The sequence below is a fragment of the Ochotona princeps genome, chromosome 4 (genome assembly GCF_030435755.1).
Source record: "Ochotona princeps isolate mOchPri1 chromosome 4, mOchPri1.hap1, whole genome shotgun sequence".
Lineage (NCBI taxonomy): Eukaryota > Metazoa > Chordata > Mammalia > Lagomorpha > Ochotonidae > Ochotona > Ochotona princeps.
This window is the reverse complement of record NC_080835.1, coordinates 13,672,383-13,694,755: the sequence shown is the minus strand read 5'-3', so window position 1 is coordinate 13,694,755 and position 22,373 is coordinate 13,672,383. Positions and strand designations below refer to the sequence as shown.

Sequence of the window (22,373 nt, the reverse complement as noted above, 5' to 3'; positions counted from 1 at the left end):
GCTGAAAACTCACTAGCACTGTGTGAAACATACCCAATCCATGTTTTCATAGAATATAATGTGTTTGCCAATTTCCATATGTGACTTTGATTGGGATATCCTGGAATATAAGGAGAAGGGACAGCCTTTCCTCCTGCATGCCAGATAAAAGAATCTGATGAACTTATGTGGGTCTTTATTGTGTCAATCACTTTATACCACTGTAGTTGTTTTCCTGTCATTTTACTCCAGGCAGAGCCCATAGGGCTTTGATCTCTAACATTTCCATAGGAAATACTAATCATCTGCTGGATTTCTGGTCCTCTACATGAGACCCATGATGTTCAGCCCCAATATATATTGGAATTCCCTCTGAGCCTAATTCATACTTTCCTGATAAGAAGATTCCTTCTTACTCAGGTATTAATGGCCCTCATTCATCAAAAGGACCTGGAAGCCATGTAGAATCATTAACATACACAGGTATAGGTGGATCCCACCATGTAGTAGGCCTGTTTAATGGGGGCTGTAGAACATAACCCCAATATGCATCATTACTCACATTAGCTGATGTAGAAGCCATCATTGTTACAGCTAATATTGCCAGAAAAAGTGTTTCAGAATTTAGATCTTACCCTGTCTTCCACACCACATATTTGCCTAGTTGTACAAGCTTCTTCAGCTGACCCGTGTAGGAAGTTGTGCCTTTTCAGTTGCCTGACAAGGTACCTTTGTGGATATGGTCATTTTTTCTCATCTCCTCCTCTGGTGGCTCCAGATCATGCCTTTTCCACTTGCTCATGTTGATATTGTAGCCACCAAACTGGCAACCACTGCTCCAAAGTATCTGAGAAGACGAGAGCATAGCCTAGGCCCAAAAACCCTAACATTTTACTTCTTCCACTGGGGAGCTCCAGTATGCATAAATAGGTTGTGCATCTGTTTGAGGCCATTTAGTCCCAACACTAAAGTGAATGTCTGCAAGGGAAAGGTTTTCTGTATTTTTACTTAAAAAGTTTAGAGTGAATAGGGCCTACTTAGAATCATCCCTGGGTTCCCGTCTCCTCCTTTTACTTTAAATAACAGTTTTTAATGTGTGATGAGATTGTACTACTATGGCTTGTCCTTGAGAATTGTAAGGAATACCAGTAACATACTTAATGTTAAAATGATATAAAAACTGTTGAGAAGAACTACTGTGATACGTAGGAGCATTATCAGTCTTAATAGTATGGGGAAGACCCATTTATATTAAAACATTCATATAAATGCTGAATAACTGCAGAAGCTTTTTCAGAAGATAAGGGAGTGGCCCATCGAAACGCAGAGTAAGTATCTATACTATGATGTGACTGATGGAGACGTCCAAAAGAAGGAAAATAGTGACACCCATTTGCCATATGCTCTTGCTATGAATGCCTCACGTGTTTTAGCCTTGAGCCATACGTGATATATTAAGTTGTTGGCAAATGTAACACTGTGATATAATATATTTTCCTTCTTAAATGGTCAACATAAATCTAGATTTAAGAGCTCTCCAATTAGCATGTGAGTAATTGTGATTAATTATGAAATAAATGGCATCTGAATACGGAGTGGCAATCAGTCAGCCAATGACATGTTTTCCTTCAGATAAAGGACCAGAAGGATCAGTATGGGCTCTCATGTGTGTGCTATAAAGAGGATACAATCTTTGTTGTAAAATCTACTGCAAGGAACTAAATAGTGGATCAAGAAGTAGAGAAGATGGAGAGATGTGAGCAGTATGAGTATGTTACACTACAAAAGCAGAATACTGAGAGTCGGTTACAATGTTGAGCACAAAAGGAACATGCTGTAAAAGAAGAATTATTTCCGCTAACAACCTGTTCAACAGGAGTTGTTTTGTACAATTTTTTCTTGACCCAGGCCAAGCGAGAGATTGCCCTTTGCTGGGTTCCAAGATTCATCAGCATCCTGGGGAGTATAACTGAAATGTAACAGATTTCTAAGGAGGAAAAAATTGGCAAATCTGCCTTTTCAATAAAAATCAAGTAAATCTTGAAAAATTGAATTATTTCTTGTGCTGTCCCTATTATTTTCTGTGTACTAAATTCCATTTATGAGTAGGTAAGAGTCTTGGACACCCTTAACATATGCACCATCCACAACCAGCCTGCATGTACGGAATGTTTTACGGAATTTTGTAGTTCTCTCCTTGTTTTGAAAAATAGTGTGTTTTATATATGCATTTGTATAATTTCTCATGTTAAGAAGCGAGAGTGCATTGAGTGGATTTGTTAGGGAGCCTGTCCTAGAGACTCTGTGGTGTGCAGTGGTGTAGATGTAACCCACAGTCTTGCAGCAGTAACTGGAGTGCCTTCCTAGTGACTACAACCTTGACTTCCAGTATGTGAGAACAGAGACTCATAACAACCTCCCTCAGACAAACATGAGTCTGTGAAGATTCTTGGACATGGATTATTGCCACAAAAAGAGATTCAGTGATTCAGCCTGAAAGTGAGAGGACAAATATTTTATGCTATATTTTCCCCCAAATCATAAGATATGTATATGTATATATACACACACACACACACACACACACACACCAATATTAACAGAGTTCTGGAAGCATGAAGAATTCATTGCAGAGGATTCAAAATTAAAATTTTAATGGGAAAACTCTACACATAATGTTTTTTTCCCAGAGTCTACACTAACAAATTATCAAAAAAATAATAGGTTAAAATAGAAATTATTCTCTCACATTTCTTAGACCAATGGCTAATATCACAGATCTGTTTAGCCTTGACTTCAACTCCTGGCTTTTGGCAGCACTTGACCTGCTTGATTTGTAGCTGATTTGTTCCAGTCTTTCTTTCTGTTTGCATACGGTATGTCTCTCAGATTCTGTTTCTCTTATAAAGAAGTTAGTAAGTCTAATATCATCTTGGGAGCCATCGTAGAGGAGCAGCAGCCATCTATGAAGGACAAGACAGACAGAAAAAAATACATGGGGGAACCCAGGGCAGGGCTGGTAGTGACTGTCACCACATGAGCATGTTGCCTGCCAGGGTGAGAAAGTAGCCGATTGTAAACACAGAGAACAGAAGCCTCTGCACGTCTGGATCCTGGGTCAGGCCAAGCAAGATGAATTCCGTGACGTTGTTCATTTGTTCTGTGAATACACTTTGACATTTGCTTCATTGATTCATCTGCAAATAGCACAAGAGTTGCAATTATGAAAGATTTATTTTGATCAGGCAAATAATTTTTGTTAGAAATGCTTTCTGAAGCACTGATGGAAACTAAAAGTCACAAATTCAACTTAAAGGAGGGCTCTGTTGTGAATCACACAATGAAGATTCTCCCATGGACACACACAAAAATTCATTAATATGTGAAAGCCTTATTTTATGACTTCGACATGCCAGGGACCTGTCCTGGAGCTGTATGTGGCTGGATATTTTCACAATCATTATCATCATACTTTTTGCCTATAGCAAAGTAGGAATAAAAAGACTGGTTAAGGAGGAGTAAAGTCTTGGATTTCTAAATATCTATTTCCCAGGGTCTTTTCTTCAGTCAGTGTGCTGATGAGACCGTAGTGCACAGGAATTTATCATTTGTAATCTTTAAAAATATTTTACGAGAGAGAGAGAGAGAGAGAGAGAGCGCTTCCATCTGGTTCACTCCCCAAGAGTGGGCCAATCTGAAGCCAGGAGACTAGTGTCCCTATATTTCCCACATGGGTACAAGTTGCTCAAGGATGTGGGCTGTTTTCCACCACTTTCCTATGCACATTAGCAGGAAGCTGGATTAGAAGTGGAGCAGCTTCGACTATGAACTTTGGGCCGTATGAGATGCCGGCATCATGGGCAGAGGCTTAACCTACTATGCCATGGTGTCAACCTCAGTTTGTGTTGCTTTAATCTTGCATTATGATGACAATAGAAAATGAATTTGGGTTCAGTGTAACGACTATAGTATATCAAGTGGGTTTAATTTTTTTAAAAAAAGATTTATTCATTTTCATTGCAAAGTCAGATATACAGAGAAGAGAGACAGAGAGGAAGATCTTCCGTCTGATGATTCACTCCCCAAGTGACCGCAACGGCTGGTACTGCTCTGATCCGAAGCTGGGAGCCAGGAGCTCTTCCAGGTCTCCCAAGCAGATGCAGGGTCCCAAGGCTTTGGGCTGTCCTTGACTGCTTTCCCAGGCACAAAGCAGGGAGTTGGATGGGAAACAGGGCCACTGGGATTAGAACGGTGTCCATATGGGATACCAGCGGCACGTTCAAGGTGAGGACTTTATCAGCTAGGCCACCGTGCTGGGCCCAAGTGGGTTTAATTTAAAATTAGGGATGATGTGGTTACATTTCAGAGTCACTGGCAGCAAGTGAGGCCGGAATAGGACACATGCTGGTGGTTAGGTTGTGAGTCTGTAATGCTTCCCAACAGAGCTGTCTCAGAATCTGATCATGTGCTGTTGAAAGGAACATACCTTTCGGGGGCCGAGCAGACAGCATGATGCCATGCAGCACTCCCCAGAGAGATCTGAAACTCCAGAATTCACGATTTGGAGGACTTACATCGTGTTTAGATTTCAGTTTGCACATAAAAACTCAATGTAAGTAAGATTCTGAAAAAATTCTGGATGTTTATGAAATCTATTTTTAAGGTGAAAAAGTAAAAGAATCACAATTTATTGGGTGGAGTGTGTTTCACAGAGCCAGACTGGCAACTTTTGAATTCCATTGTCACCGATGATTAGCAACACATTATCATATACACATCTTAGTGTTGCTGCTCCTAAAAATTCTCATATATGAAACGTGAAAATAATAAGCTGAACAAAGAAGTTGAAAGGTATTATTACTATATGTGTGTGTGTGTTTGTATCCTAAAGGTAAATTACATAGCTTTCCACATATACCTGATTTTTGATTGAAGAACCGAAATGAAAAAATAATTATTAACGAAGTCCTACAGCTATAACGAAGAAAAACTGGAAAATTAAAGATTGCATTTAAAAAGCTTATTTTTATGCTTAAAATATTTGATATGTAATATGAGCATAGAAAATAAATGAACTAAGTTCTCAATAGGGAAAAATAATCAATTATCTGCATAAAGAGTGGAAAGCGGGCATAAATATATCAGATAATGGAAAAATATTAGGCAGACATTAAAAAGCTTCTTGGCATTTTAAAGATTGAGATGGAAATAGTGGACACAATTTCAATGTGAAGCAAGTGTGGTCAAATAAAAAATAATAAAATATTTTGAAGAATGTGTAAAACATGTTACATGTAGTTTGTAAAATAGTTTCAGTAGCAAGACAGGCATTTGCTTTTGAAATAAGTTTTTCAAAATCCATTACAAAAAAAGAGAATTGTGTATATTAAAGAGCTCATATAAAATACAGAAGTGTTCAAAACAAGAACAAGGAGATCACTTGTAAACATGCACGCGATTTTCAAAACATTTTTGTGCAAAGTATCTTTTAATTCATATGAACTTTTATATGTATTCCATCACATATCTAACTTCTGGCTAGGGAAATAAATTTTAACACAAAATGTGATATCAGATACACAGGAAAATGAATGAAGTTAGCTATATAGATAGGGAATACTAGAAAAATATTTGCAATATGACAACTGATATTACAGAAATAATTTTTACTGAATTAAAATGTTTATTCCATCAGTATAAAAAAAGAACAAAACTAACAAAAGGTAATTCCCAGGGCAAATATGTTAGAAGTCCTCTGTTTCATGTTGCTGAAGGAGTGATACTTAAACTGGCTGACACTTATGGCAATTGTATTATCCAGTGAAGGCGAGTGTCAGTTAAAGTAAAATATTCTGAAGTTTCATTCCACCTAAGAAGAACCTTACACTTCTTAGTCATCTATTCTAGATTGAAAAGGTGGGAAAACTATGAAGATTTAGTTTCAAAATATATTGCTATAGTGAAAATGAAAATGATAAAAACATCTGTCAAAAGAGAATCAGTTAAATTAATTATAGTTATGAAGTATAAAGTGGAAATTCAAGACATTTGAAAGAGAACCCATGATGTGGAAAGATTCTTCCAATTCCAAGATTAGAAAGCATAAGATCTAAAACATCATGCATGTTATTTTCTAAATTACTTAAAATGTAATGCATGCGTATAAAACATCTCAAAAAGTCCAAGCAAAGATTAGTAATGTTTTTATGGATGGAGGAATTAAAGGAAACTTTGTTATTTAAAACTTTTCTTGATCTGAATTTCTACAAAGAGAATATATTATGTTTATGGCTTTAGAAGTAATGTAATAAAAAGACTAATTTATTATCAAATCTTGGTAATAAAACCTGAAATGATTTTTTTTCTAAGTGGACTGAGCATTTGTGTGATATTAATAAAAATCTGTCAGCAGAAACAAATATTTAAATTCAACTCACCTTAAGACTAGAATATTAGTGAGAGCATTATGCTTGTACTTACTTCTCTAAATGTGTTTGGGACTGACATAACCAGTTCATTCTGTAACAAGTCATCTTACTTGCCAAGAGATAGTTTAGATTTAGCATTCATGACTTCATCGTAACTGCTGCTTTGCAGGTTCATCCTTCAGCTTTTTTGCAATCTCTTTCTTAGTTGGTGACTTGTCAGTGATTGGTAAGGGAAACTTCCTAAATGAAGGTTAAGTGAGTGAGTTGGATTTGATTTTCCTCTGTGGGATCACACCATTTGGTCAGTGTGAGGCACAAGCAGTGCAGCTCAGAAAGTTAACATCTTCAATCAGCCTCCAAACGATTTGGTTTCCAAAGAAGCTGCTAGGGAAAAATCGAGTCATTGAGGACATCTAAGTTGCCTTACTATACAGGTGCCCATTTTTCTTGGTGCCCAGATGAAATACACTGCAAAAACTGCTGGATTTCAATCTAATCTGATTTGAAGTTGTGGAAATTACAAATTACGTTTAAAGGAGAGAAATGAGAATTTAGCCACAAAGGAAAGTTACCTTGAAGTAGCAGATTCTAACAGTGGTGTTCTTTATAAAACCTGTGTTCAGGCTGGAGAGAGCCCTTTTGGTCCTTGGAAGTCTTGAATTCTAAACTCAGAATCAAGCAGCAACTGTGATCTGTGGCTTGTTATGCTTATACCATCTTCCCAAGCAGTTCATCCTTCTCAGCATGTTCCTGTGTGTATGGCAGGGACACATTTAATGGGCAGATTGCAAGGAGTTAGGGATGCTCTGGTCTCTGCTCCCATAGGATTACAATGAATAGCTTCAGGCAAGATGGCAGTCAATTCAATGTTTCTTTTTCTGTCTCTTGTGACCCAACGGGTTGGGAGTGGGGAGGTGGGCTAGGTTAATAGCCTTTCTTCTGGGTATGGTAAAGTGATTTTAGAACCTGTGCCTCAAGGCACAGAATGGCCTAGTAGTGGGAATATGAATATTTGAGCCAGTCTGATTCTACAAAGCAACCCTGGCAATACTCATCTCCCAGAGTTACAGGGAGGATTGAGCAAACCACAGGTAGGTTAGAGAAATGGCTCTTAAGGTGTTAAAAGATCAAATCATGTTTAAAAGAGAGAGTTTTGCAAGCTTTTCTATTTTGTAAGTACATGATCTTGATTATCTAACCTCTTCCTGTCTGAATTTCTACATGTGTTTAAAATGGGAGACAACTAAATGCTGTGATGTTTGAGATAATTCATGGACAGACTTTGGTTGGTGACTGTTGTAGTGTAAGGGCTCATTGTTACATTAGTCATTTTCTACACAGTAAATCAGAGCTCATGGTGTCATTGCTGCTGTTTTCTGGTAAGAGTTGATCCAGTTCACATAACGGTACTTTAAAAAGTTCATGGAATACCAAAATTAAAATACAAATTTGTTTTGGTCCAAAACTTTGGTAGGCTCTGAGAAGTTCCACAGATTAGGACAGAAGGAAGGCAATTTTTAAGTTTTGAATACTGATTTGCATGTCATTGTAACTATGAATTATTCTGTATTTGAGCTCCCTACAAAAGTTTGTAGTGAAAGTGAGTTTGCTTGTAATGGTTTTAGGAGATAAAGGAAATGTGAATATGAAGAGAAGTAATAAATAATTCTCTCTTGTTAGTGAAGTGTGATATAACATCTAATTCAGAGATAATCCCAATGAAGAAGAGTTTCTCTTTATCTATAAAAAATTGATGCTGACCTTGAATATCATGTAGTCAAACTAAAAAGGTTAATGGTTAGTAGATCCCAAATTTGAATCTAGATTTATTTAATTCTAAGTTCAAATGCTAATCACATTTTTATATACTTTCTTATTTGCCTTTTCCATGATGAGTCTTAAGCATTGTTGAGCTGTCATGGGAGAGAAGATACTGGCATAGACAGCTATGCATTGCATAGGAGCTTCAGTTCCACCAAAGACTACAGTATTTTTGCAGAAACCAAATTAATTAGTGAAGAAGGGGGTTGAGAGCAGATTTTTTTTAGGATGGAGGAAACAATCATGTTAAAATGTGGGTGAGATGAAGATTGGGGAAAAGAGAAAGGGCACATGTGGAGAGGAGAAGGGGAAGAGTGTGAGAGAGGTTACAGATACAGGAAAGCGTTGAGGTCCTCGACACAAGCACAGCAGATGAGTGGACGCGTTTTAGGAGCCCACAGAGCAGCCACTCCCATGTCTTTTCTTTCTAATAGAACTCCAGCGTCAGAGAGTCACGTGTTTGGATCAAGGTGGGTTCCATTCAGACACTGAATGTGCACCAACTCTGATCAGGGGAGGGCAGGTCATCCCCATGAAGTCTGACAGAAATCTCAGCAATTTGTCAAACTTGAAAATCAGGCATAGGCTCTTGTCCAGGATTGAGCTCTTAGGAAAATCCAGGATTGCAAGTCTTATAGAGTTTTAGATGAAGTTTAGTGTAGTCAGTGGTTTTGGCCAACATGGTGGCACCCCGATTTAATTTAGTGCTGAAACAGGAGCTGCACTATCCTGTGTTCACAATTTCTTCCTCCAATCCATCAGCGCCAGAAGCAAGAATCTGGTCCTATATTTTACAAATCTGTAAAACCTGTGCTTGAATCCTGGATCTGACTTAGTGTCTAAATCAGTGGCCGTTTTCTTAACTAGACCAAGGCTATAGCTCACCAACTCTAGGCTGATTTGAAGGAACTAATGGGAAGTTGTTGCCAGACATGGCATAGGGATCTGGCAACATCTTCTCTGGCATAGCTCAGAGCCCGGAAGAATCTTGTGGTCTGTGACCACAAGGTACTGATTTTGCAAGAGGCATCTTGCGCCTTCCCCAGTATCAAGAAGTTTGCAATTCATTTTGGATGACACAACAACTAAAGATTTGGGGTGAATATGAGATAAGGTGCAATGCAGTACTGAAATAGTAGCATTATACTAACAGTTCCCAGGCAGCAAACTTTTACTTATGGTGCCATCTATTGCCAAAAAGCAGAAGTGACCACAGGCTTAGAAAAAGGAAGCAAACTGCTTAGCATTTATGGAAAGAGAGGCATAAACAAAGACAGATTACAAAAGTCGGGGAAAATACACCTCACTCTTCAGTGTACAGATGGCATTGTATCCTGATAGCTGTTAGGACTTTTCAAGGAATCATGAGTTTATCTAACAAACAAAATTGGATGCCAGAAGCAAGCCAGAGAGCAATTGGTACCTGCAAATTTTTTGGATGAAGAGCTCAAACTAGCTGTTTTAAGGAGACTCAATGAGCTATAAAAAACAGAGAAGCAATTTAGTGCTCTAATAAAGAAATTTCAACAACATGGATGCAAGTTTGAAAAACCAAACAGAAGTTCCTAAGCTGAACACTACACCAAGTGAAGTTAAAAGACATCAATATTAGAATAGACTAAACAGAAAAAGGATCCGTGAGCTTAGAAATAGTTTTATTTGAGTCAGGCTCTGTATGCTGTGCTCTTCAGAGAGGATGTCACCAACTTTGGTTAACAGGTGGCACTTGGACTCAGAGGAATACCCATCCGTACAATCTCTGGTTAAAAGAACATCCTGTACTCTTCTATTCCTTGAGTTTTGCAAGAGTGTGATATCAGGAAAAAAACTGAACTGTCATTCATTTGCCCCACAAAAAAATGACCACAGCAAAGAACAAATGATTATGATCTGAATGAAGATGCTGAAAAAGTATCCTGGATCATGGCAGCAAAGCAGTTAAGATCCTATGGAGTGTAAAAATTTAACAAAAAGCATTGCACTGTATTCAAGGCTCCCTTCACCCAGCTGGCCTTGGAGCCTAAATGAACTGTATAGGACAACATAAGCTGGAGATGTCCATGGTCCCCACTGGCACTGTACATGACAGCGCTGGGACCTCTCTGTAACTCAATAGTCAGCCAACGAACACTTCTATTCCTAGAAAAATCATTCCGTAACTGACCTTTGCAGAAGCACCGAGGTGCAGCTTGGACCATTGAATATTCAAAGAAATCTCAAGCAACAAGAACAAGGCAGGAAAATTCGCACTATCAGGCTTTAAAAGATTTTACAGAGTGACAGTAATCAAAATAGCATGATTTTAACTTAGAAACAGATCAATAGACCAATGGAACAGAATGGAAACCCTGGAAATAAGCCTATACATCAATCGCCAACTGATCTTTGAAAAAGTTGCTAGGAACATGCATGGGAAAAAGGACTGTCTCTTTAATAAATGATGCTGGGAAAAATAGGAATCCATACATAGGAGAATAAAACTAGAACTCTCTCTCTCACTATGCACAAAAATAAACTAAATAAATTAAAAGCTGAAATGTGAGACCTACAACTTTGAAACAATCTAAAGAATACAGTAAGAGCATATCAGGACATTAAAATGTGTAAAAATTTTGTGGATCAGACCCCAAAAGCATGAGAAATAGTCTTTCTCTCTTTATTTTTCCCTGTCTGTCTCAGGCTCTGTGTCATTCTGCCTGCCAAATAAATAAATAAATAAATAAAAATGAAGATTTTAATAATGTACTGCACATGTGTATTTTAAGAAGCTAGGAAAAGGAATTATAGTCTTGTGAATTATTAGAGAGAATATAGCGTCTGATTTGGACATTATATATGGATGTGTGTATTGATTTAACAAACTGTAATAAATATGTACAATATTGATGTAACATGTTTCACTAATTTGTGGTAGCAAATACATAGTGTACAACAATCAATGTGAATGAGTGGAATTGACATCTTGGGAGTGATTATTATTTATAGCTCTATTGTCTGTATTCCTGGAGAATAAGGATATTTCCACTTTTTATTGAACTCTATATTTAGTAGGGTATGAATCCTGTGTCTCTAAAGTAAATAAAATGTTACTTCAAAAATTAAAAAAAAATAAAGGAAGGAGGATGGAGGCACATAGGAAGGGAAGTATACTATATTCTTAGATTGTTTGAACCACAGGAAATCTATTGTTTTTACATGAACAAAAGTAAACTGCTTTAAAAATCAACAAAATCACAGAAAAGCCTGCAAAAAAACCCCCTATTTTTAAAGATTTGCTTACTGTTATTGGAAAGGCAGATTTATAGGGAGAGATCTTGCATCCATGGTTCACTTACCAGATTACCACAATGACTGGAGCTGAACTGATCCAAACTTCTCCTGGGTCTCCCAGGCAGGTGCAGGGTACCAAGGTTTTCAGCCATCTTCCTCTGCTTTCCCAGGCCTTAAGCAGGGAGATGGATGGGAAGTGGAGCAGTTGGGATATGAACCAGCACCCGCTGGTTCTGGCAAGTAGAGAATTAGCCAATTAAGCCGTTGTACAGGCCCCAAATTAGCTATTTTCAATATACTTAGGGAAATACAGGAAATTGTGATTAAAGAACTAAGTTAAAAAAATACTTCACACAATATCAAACAGAGAATATATTAATAAAAAGATATTATAAAAAGACCAAATAGAAATTCTAGAAATAAAAGGTACAACTTACAGTACAAATTCAGAGGTCAAACATTAAATTTGAGTAGACGGGAGGAAAAAAAAGTTGAGCTTGAAGATAGGGCCATGAGCATCATCTACCTGTGAGGATTAAAAAGAAAAAGAGTGAACAAAAGTGAACAGAGTTGTGGAGACCTGTGTAACAACATCAGGAGTGTCAACACAAATTGGAGGTCTGAGAAGCAGATAAAAAGGCAGAGATAACACTTGACCAAAAAATGGCTTGAAGTTCCCTCAAAATTTATTATAACTTTCAGACTCTTCAAGAAACTCCAAATGAAATAAACTCAGAGAGGTTATGGGATTGATCAAAATGCATGCAGTTGACTTCTAGTTACAAGCAATTAGGGGGTAGTAGATGCTCAAAGATAAACTAAACCATGGATTTGTAACCCAAAAAACCATTCTTCACAGATGAAGAGCAAATTGTTTTCAGCCATTTGGGGAGTGAGCCAGTGGATGGAAGCTCTCTCTCTTTAACTCTGATATTCAAACAAAAATAAATCTTTAGAAAAAAGAAAAGCATGATTTTTATGACTGATACATAACTCTCAGCAAAACTCTCAGTAAATGAAGAATATTAGTACTTAGCCGAAGAATACAAAGTTGATTTATTATAATATTGATAGAATAAACGACATAGTGTTAAGTAATAATGGAAGCAATTCTTATGATTTTTCTAATTCTTCATTCACTGCCCAGTCACACATTTAAATACTCTTGCTGTTGCAACTTTTACAACCTGTGCCTTAAGCCTCATCATCATATCCTCCAGGCTGGTAGAGTCATTGCTACAACATGTGTTTGAAAACTGCCATAACTTTTTTGATGGTGAAAATCTACACTATTGTGGGGACATAATGCATGAAGAAAATTTGAAGTCTATTTGCCTAGATTAATCAGAAATGGTTTACCTTTTTTTTCTGCCATATTTATAGCATCATTTGAGAGCTGTACATTATCAGCCTCAAAATTCTCCTGCTACGGATGAATTTCAAGTCCTGTCTGTGGCTGCCTTGGCAGGACCAGTTCAAACCATTCACAGACTTAATATAGTCCATGAGCCTGATGTTGCCTACCCCCAAATGGCCATACAATTTCTGAACTTTCAGAAAACATGAATGGGAAGGCATAAAAATCAGGGTAGACTTGGCGTTTCAACACTGGAAACATTCTCACTAGGATCTTAGCCTCCATTTAAACTTCCCAGTCTAGTCATTCCTCTGCCTGAGAGAGTTTCAATGCCCAAAGTTGCTTTCTCTGAACAGTGAATTTCTTGATTCATTTTTGGTGCAGCTGAGAGACTGGATCAGTGTTTGAGCTCCTGGCTTCAGCCAAGGAGGACATCTCCCCAGGGGCCCTGCACTGTTATTCACCCAGCCTTTGGAGTCCTTCATACCCCATTAAAGATCCCCCAGGTTTTATGAGGGAGAGTCTACCACACAACACACACCCCAGCAAGGTAGTCTGTTAGTAGATTACTTGAAGTACAAGGACATGGACTAATCAGGTGATTATGTTTTCTTTATAGATGAGTATTTCTAAATATCTTCTAAGGAGTTTACAAAAAAAGAGTTAATTAATCCCCGGGGGCAAAACCTTTAATAAAAACGTCAGTACCCTCTTGTTCAGTATCCTGTCTGAAGACAATGATGAAAATTGTTTTCTTGTTTTAAGCAAGTAAGAAGAAGTGTTAGAAGCATTTCTCTCTATTGTTCTGTTACTGTACATTTAGGTGAAAGAGAAGAGTAGAAGATTCTTTTGAGTGCTTAAAGACGTTTTAAATTCAGCATGTATTTTTTGTTTCTGTTCTGTAGACATGAGTTTTAAAAGGCATTAGAACTTTGACAGTGCTTGATTCATTCATTTGAAGAAATTTGTGCTGTTGTTTGCTTCCTATACAATTGTCCTGTCAATGAGAAATATGTACACCACCTAGCACACTATTTGAGTAGCTACATATATGCTTACCTCTTATTTCTGAATACGCTGGTCATTCCCTTCAACTACAGAGGCTATCACAGTAAGTTACCGAAAATTGTGGATTTTAATTCAGTTATATTTTCATTTCTCTCCCCCCCTCACCACAAGTAATCTATAGTTAAGATAAAGCATTACTTTCTGGTTTTGATGAAAAATTGTATTTATATGGTTTAGATTATTTTGCAAAGCTTTTATTACATAATTTGTAGATTTAGGTGTATTAAGAAGGTTTACATGTTGTGAATTCCTAAGTAAGTTTCTAGGCTTTGAGTGTGACAAAAGTGTAGTAGTTGGATGAGTCACTTATGGCTCCCTCCAGCAAGAACAGGGTTTCATATAGCAGATTTGGACAGTTACAGAAGGTTGGGGTCCAGCCTCTCATTTATTTGAAATAGGGCTCTAACTTGGGTAGTTTATGAGAATCAAAGACAGGGGAAACTCCCACAGGAGATTTTGTAGAGTTACATGTTATAGGACAGTACTTCAAAAAATGTAGAGAAAAAAAGAAATGAAAAAGTTAAATTTAAAGGCTCAATTATCCTATAAGTAAGAGTGCAACAAGTATGTCCTTCATTTCTGTGATCCTGAGATTCTACATTCCTTAAAAGTGAAAAAGAAAATTGCTTTATACACAATGAAAAATTCTGAAACCCATGAGTAGTTTCCATAAACTTTAAACCTATACTTTATCATTGTTATTATTGTTATTTTACAATGTGGTTCCATAAGATTACACTTAAAAAGCAAAATGATGGACTATACAATTAAATTTCCATAAACTTGCAAAGAACCCCCATATGCACTGATTAAATTTTTGGCACCAAAATAAACTATTTGAATTCTATTTTCCATGAAGTATCCTATCATGTTCAAATATCCTCATGTATATTGAAGAATAATAAAAACACCCCACATTTTAAAATGTTAAAATTCATGATAAAATATAATCATTTTTAAAAGTACTTTTTATTACATTGTGAAGTCTTTTAGTCACTAGGACCATGACTTCCAGTGATTAAATTTTCCAACACATTGATGTATAAATGAAGTCCTATAATTACTCAGATTCTAGAAATGGAATTTTTTTTATTCTAAAAATGCTGTTGTAATCAAGATAACGAAAGACTAACAGGGTCAACCAAGAAACTGAGGTGGCAACTGTTCCTAGAGAGTCTTAGGAAGATAATCACTTGTGGTGTGGAGGAGTAGGGAAAATGTGGAGTTGGAAATGGTTGATTCTTTTGTCTTTTTCCCTCTTTTTTCTAAAGGTGAAACATTTCCTCCTGGAGTCTTTACCACCAACATCTCACAGATGGAGAACAAGAGGAATGTGACGGAATTCATCTTAGTAGGTCTGTCACTGAACCCCACAGTGCAGAAAGTGCTGTTTGGGGTGTTCTTGCTTCTGTATGTGATAACGCTTTCAGGAAACCTTCTCATCGTGGTCACCATCGTCAGCAGCCAGGCCCTGAACTCGCCCATGTACTTCTTCCTGACCCACCTTTCCTTGATAGACACAATTTATTCTTCCTCCTCGGCTCCCAAGCTGATCGCAGACTCCCTTCATGAGCAGAAAACCATCTCCTTCAATGGGTGTATGACGCAAGTGTATGCCGAGCATATTTTTGGTGCCACTGAGATCCTTCTGCTGACAGCGATGGCCTATGACCGCTACGTGGCCATCTGCAAGCCCCTGCACTACAGCGCCATCATGAGCCCCAGGCTGTGTGTCCTGCTGGTGGGAGTGGCATGGACTGGAGGGTTTCTGCATGCCACCATCCAGATCCTCTTCACGGTCTGGCTGCCCTTCTGTGGCCCCAACGTCATCGACCACTTCATGTGTGACTTGTACCCTCTGTTGAAACTCGTGTGCAGGGACACTCACCTCCTTGGTCTCTTTGTAGCTGCCAACAGTGGACTCATCTGCCTGTTAAATTTCCTGCTGTTGGTGTGTTCCTATGTGATCATCTTGTGCACTCTAAGGAGCTACAGCGTGGAAGGCAGGCGCAAAGCCCTCTCCACCTGTGTCTCTCACATCACAGTGGTTGTGTTATGTTTTGTGCCCTGCATATTTGTGTATCTGCGTCCAGTGACCACTCTGTCCATTGATAAAGCAGTTGCTGTATTTTATACTGTGCTGGCACCTTTGTTAAATCCTTTAATCTACACCCTCAGAAATGCAGAGGTAAAAAATGCGATAAGGAAGCTGTTGAGGAAAAAAAGGACTTCAGATGATAATTATTAAATAAGCCCATTGGGTGTAACATGTGGATATAATGTATGTAATGTAGTCCCATATTCTTCATCTGTAGCACAACATCAACTTCAGGGGTGTGTGTGTGTGTGTGTGTGTGTGTGTGTGTGTGTAAGTTCCTTTTCCTTAAGCCCATGTCTATTTTGGAGTATCCATGTCTGATTTCCAAGCCCACTTGTAATTTCAAGTTCTTGCTCATGAGTACTATAAGGAGGTATCAGGTGATGGCTCAGGGGTTTACATCTCGTTTGCCCACCTGGGAGACTTAGATCAAGTTTCTAGCTTCTAGATGTAGCCTGCCCCATCTCTGTGCATAGTGGGCATTGTGATTGTGAAGCAGTAGTCGGGATCTTCCTTTCAGCTAAAATAAAATCAGGAGTATGTTCACTCTAAGCAGAGGTGGGCTAATACTTGCAGAGTTACTCATGTTTAAGTGAAGTTTGAACTGTCACCCAGACTATTGTCTCCAATTCAACACATCACAACTTATTACCCTTTAAAAAAGATTTCATTTATATTTATTGGAAAGTCAGATGTACAGAAAGGAGGATAGACAAGAGAGGAAGATCTGCTGTCCTCTCTTTCACTCCCCAAGTGACCCCAATGGCCGGAGCTGAGCTGATTCAAAGCCAGGAACCTCCTCTGGGTCTCCAAAATGGGTGCAGGGTCTCAAGGCTTTGGGCTGTCCTTGACTATTTTCTCAGGCCATAAGCAGGGAGCTGGATGCGAAGTGGAACAGCTGGAACATGAACCGGTGCCATATGGGATCTCAGCCCTGTGCATAGAAATTGAGGACTTTAGCTACTAGGCTACTGCCCTGGGCCCAACATACTACCTTTGAAGCAATAAACATTTACCAGTGACTTGGAAGTCTCAAATATTTCTAGTATCTAAGAATATGAATCTGACATATTGTGTTGATTTTGAAATAATATTGTTATGTAACACTGAGATATCAGTTATTAATTATGTTTTTAATCGAATGACTATCTTACTGTTTTGGATTTATCTATTTACTATTGCTTTAATTTGAAAGGAATATTTATGAGAGAAAAAGAAAGGTAGCTAGATAGAGACAGAAAGGGAGAGAGAGAGATATCTTCCATCTGCTAGTTCACTCCCCCAAATGGTTGCAATGTCTGAAGTTAAGCTAATCCAAAGCCAGGAGTCAGGAACTTCTTCCAGGTCTCTTATGTGGGTGCCATGGCCCAAGCACTGAGTCACTTTCCACTATTTTCCCAGGCCATAAGCACAGAGCTGGATTGGAAGTAGAACAATTGGAACATGAAATGCTTCCCACATGGGGTGCTGTCATTGCAAGCTAATCCTATGCCTGGCAATGAGCTAGCCCCAAAGATATGGTTATTATGGAGATTAAAAAGAATATGCAAATGACAATTCTTTACCTTGTGTTCTGGCCTTAATATAAATGTATTATTTTGTGTAATTTATTGTTTATTCAGTATTGATTATATAACAAATAGAGGTAATATTTATTTCATTTGTGAAGTATTTTCTATTAGCTAGCATCCAATGAGGCCACATAGTTTTCCTGGGAAAGTTTGAACAAGGAAAGTTTACACAGAAGAATGCATCGTATCAGAAGTTTAATAATAATAAAGTATTAAAGAATACCCTGGGATTGGAAAATAAATATCTAAAGCACAATTTATCTAGAATGCATTCTCCCTTCCTAAGACCAAGCTTTTGGCATTTCAGAAAGATATAGTTTGCTTCCTTTGGATGGTGGGAAGCCTCATTATGTTTTTTTGTTTTTTTAAAGATTTATTCATTTTATTACAGCCAGATACACAGAGAGGAGGAGAGACAGAGAGGAAGATCTTCCATCCGATGATTCACTCCCCAAGTGAGCCCCAACGGCCGATGTGCCCGCCGATCCGATGCCGGGAACCTGGAACTTCTTCCGAGTCTCCCACATGGGTGTAGGGTCCCAATGCATTGGGCTGTCCTCGACTGCTTTCCCAGGCCACAAGCAGGGAGCTGGATGGGAAGTGGAGCTGCCGGGATTAGAACCAGCGCCCATATGGAATCCCGGGGCGTTCAAGGCGAGGACTTTAGCCGCTAGGCCACGCCGCCGGGCCCCAGCCTCATTATGTTTTAAAAGGCTGGAACTGGCCCATATTGTGTATACAGAAGCTGGCACATAGAACATTGCCTGAAACTGGAGAGCCGCAATCGTCTCTTTGGGATCACGGTGGGCAAAAGATGGTGAGCAAGGAACTGTAGCATGGACTGGCAATCAGCCTGGGGTGTAACTGGACAATGTCTGCTGGAACTCTTCCCGTCACAGTGCAGACAGGTAGGGTTGGGCAACAGAAGAGTCAAATGTCCAAGATCACTAGGGGGTTTTGCATAGCTGCCACCGCGACTGAATGGGACATTGTCCATGAAGGCGACATCAAATTTAATAGAAGTGGACACCACTAGAGACGTCCCCATGAAACCTATTGATGTGTGAACACACATATACAACAGTTAGAATTTACATAGAGCAAGGTGAAAACAGAAACATATTTAAATCAGGAAGACATGCATTTTTCAGTACTTGGGACCCTGCTTCCATGTGGGGGACCCACATATCTTGGGTTTTTCTCCAGACTAGCTCTGTCCTGACTGTTGCTGGCATTTGGGGTATGAATTAGTGAAGGGAACATCTTTCTTTCTCTGTTTACCCGCCTCTCACTGCCTTTCAAACAGATGATTGAATTGATAAATCTTTAAGATATACTTAATGTTTACAGATATCAGACCAGGTTTGTGAAAAATTCTTCAAGACCTATTTTTTTCAACATTATTTATTGCAAATAAGCAAATATTTTTATTATGAATTATATCATTATATCATGTTAAGCGTGAGTCCCATTTTGATTTTTAAAAATGTATTTATTTGGAAGTCAGTTACAGAGGCAGAAGGAGAGAAGCAGAGGGAAATCCCTCAGCAGCTGATTCACTCCCCGATGGCAGCAATGGCCAGCGTTGGACCACATAGAAGCCAGGAGAGCGCAGCTTCTTTCAGATCTCCCGCAGAAACAGCAGGGGCCAAGCACTTGGGGCCTCTTCTGCTGCTTTTTCCCAGATGTTAGCAGGAATCGAAATAGGAAATAGAGCAACTAGCACATGAACCAGCACCCACATGGGATGCTGATATTGTAGGGGAAGGCCTTGCCACTACACCACACTGCCAACCCCATTTTGGAAAATGTATGGCCGTTGATGGCAAGGATTAATTTAAAATCAAAGTAGAATACCAAATTTATTAAAACTATTTACACAATGACCATCTCTGGAATCAATCCCAAATGGACAAATATCATATGTTCTCTCTAATATAAGGCAAACTTCATGCAAAATATAAAATCAATAGACACATAGATAAACATGTATATACATACATTGTCATAGATGAACAGTATAATGAAGACTAGCATATCAGGAAGTAAGGAGATGTTAAGGCATACATCTCTATTCCTAAATAAAAACAGGACTCCCAACAATACTGGTAAATATACCCTGATGATAGGATAGCAGACTTTCTACCATTGCCTGTATGTACAATGCCATGATACACTCACATAGCAGAATGTTGGACTTGTGACTGTTGCCGGAAGACTATACTACTGTACTAATACGGGGGAAAACAGTGTGGGGGGAGAATGGGGAGAATGAAGAGGGAAGCCCTATACCTACAAAACCATATCATAGAAATAATATAAATAAATAAATATATAAAATAAATATATAAAATAAATATATAAAATAAATAAATAAATAAATAAATAAATAAATAAATAAAGACCATTTATACAATAGCCATTTCTGGAATCATCTGGACCAGACCAATGCAAAACTTAACATGAAATGTTTAACAAACATCGCTAGTTTTAACTCCTTTCTGTGAAAACTCTCTTGGAATCTATATTAACTTCCACCCAACCACACAACGGAGAGACACATTTGTGTCGTACGAGTCCTCCCAGCCTCTATTCTCCACCCACTCCTCTAGCATTTCTAGATCTTGGTTGTAGGCTTCAGTCATATTGACTTATAGATGATTTTGTCTTTCTACCAGATTGAAAGTTCATTAACCTCTGGATATCAATTTTTTCCTCAATGTTATTATAGATTATAGATTTTTCATGATTTTGTCTTCTCCGCATATTCCTGTTCCCACTCTAGTGCCAAAATCTATCCCCTAGAAATCTGTCAGAAAAAAAAAATGTTCCATGGAGGGAAACATGAGCTCCTTCACATATTGCGAGAAAGCCACATGAACAAAATCACGCACATAACAGACAGATGGAAATACTTTTTACAAGATCTCTTCATGTGCTCATTCAAAATCTGTCTACGTATCCTTGATGAAAGAATTAATAAGGATACCATAGACCTGGAATAAGCTCCTGGCTCCTGGTTTCACATTGGCTCAGCCTCAGATGTTGCAAACCCTGCCCCAACTCCTCTGGGCAGTGAACCAGCAGATGCAAGACATTTCTGTCTCTCCTTCTATCTGTACATCTGCTTTTCCAATAAAAAATAAATCCTTTATTTAAAGAATATCTCAGTTTGTATCTCAGTCCTACCACTATTATGAGTTTTTTTTAAATTTTTGACTGACACTTTAAATATACGTATTTCTTACCACATGATATTTTGATGCATAGAAATATTGTATAATGTCCAGACAAGGTAAGCATATTTTTCTTCTCAAATATTTGAAGAGTAATATCTTGCAAAATGTGCTGTAAGAATTTAGAATACCTTTAGTGTGACAGTAATCAATTTCTTACATCACAGAAACAAATATAGCCTATATGGCCGAATACATATTAGCAAATTCTGTAAGCATTTCCCCCCACACTTAATCTGATACACTAACTTCTGTGCTTATAGGGCATTGAAAGTGGCAGCTCTTCTTGATTTAAGCATGGGCCTAACTTCATCTTGCTTTGAATATGTGGCTTTCATGTGTATGCTTCCATGTGTCTGTCCAACAGGGTTCACTTCCATTGACTTACACTGACAACTTCATGGGCAGTGTGGCAGCTCTGCAAGCAGATCTCAGTGATTCATCAGCTTCCCATCTCGGTATGTCTACACTGTAGTGGGAAGGTTGGGGAACAACGCTCTCTGCCAACCTTAATGCAGCTCTACCCCCAGTCCAAACCATAATCTCTTGCTCATCAAACTCACAGTTCCTTGTTGTTTGCTCATCACCATGTGGATGAGAAGCACCCAGTTTTCCAGCTGAAGGCATGATCTGTACAGCCAACTTGAACAAGCTCTGTTGCATAAAGAACAATTCAACTGACTTCTCTGCAACTACATCTTTCAAAACTTAAAATCCTATTCCAGGGAAGGAAGCACAACTTATAAGTTAGCTTCTTTCTTAAATACTCATCTTCCTATGACAGCTGTCCTATAGCACTTTTATCATTAATCCTGATACAGTTGACAATCGTATGTGTACATTTCTGTTCAAAGTTTCACATGAAAGCTATGGATCTCTCTCTTGATTGGACCCAAACTAATGTAGTATGGAAAATACATAATAAAATAGCCAGCCTTATAATATTTTCTGTTATTACCATGCAATTCACAAAATAGAAAATTCATTTTAATGATAGATTCTAAAGTAAGGAACATCTTGAATCCTGTTTTTATCATTGATCAGTAATAACAAGTATTTGCCTCAATGTCACATAACAAGACTATTTTAATATCCATCCAAAGCCCTAGACTCATACTTTTTAAGCTACAGTAATGTTTAATTCCGAAGTAACTGATACATACATATAGCTATATATTGACTAAGAATCAGTAAGTAGTGATAATGAGAGTGGAAAAGGAGACAGTAAATCTGGATGCAAGTTTTCTATAAGCTTTCTGGTATTTGAAGTAATACCAAATGTTTATATAAACCAGTTTCCTTTTGTTTTTTTTAATATGTATTTTCTTGAGAAAGAATGAGAACAAAGTTCCCTGCTATCATTTCACTCCTCTAAAATCCACGTGGACAGGGATACATCAGATCAAATGCAAAGCCAGAGCCTTGATTCGGATTCGCACATGAAAAGCAGTGACTCAACCACCTGAGCCATCACTTATCATCTCTCATGGTGCTCATCAGCAAAACCTTAATTGGGAAAAGAGTGGGAAATTGAACCCAAACACT

General features: G+C 38.2%; 1 protein-coding gene across 1 annotated transcript; it reads left to right on the top strand.

Moving 5' to 3' along the window:
* Nucleotides 1-15,238: 15,238 nt before the first annotated feature.
* On the top strand, nucleotides 15,239-16,171 carry LOC101521622 (olfactory receptor 4C12). The gene has a single exon (XM_058662455.1). It carries the CDS (start codon nucleotides 15,239-15,241, stop codon nucleotides 16,169-16,171), a length of 933 nt encoding a protein of 310 aa, XP_058518438.1.
* The last annotated feature ends 6,202 nt before the right edge of the window (nucleotides 16,172-22,373 follow it).

What these genes read in the sequence shown, in the direction of transcription:
- LOC101521622 (XM_058662455.1), top strand. Translation starts at nt 15,239, where the DNA reads ATGGAGAACAAGAGGAATGTGACGGAATTCATCTTAGTAGGTCTGTCA.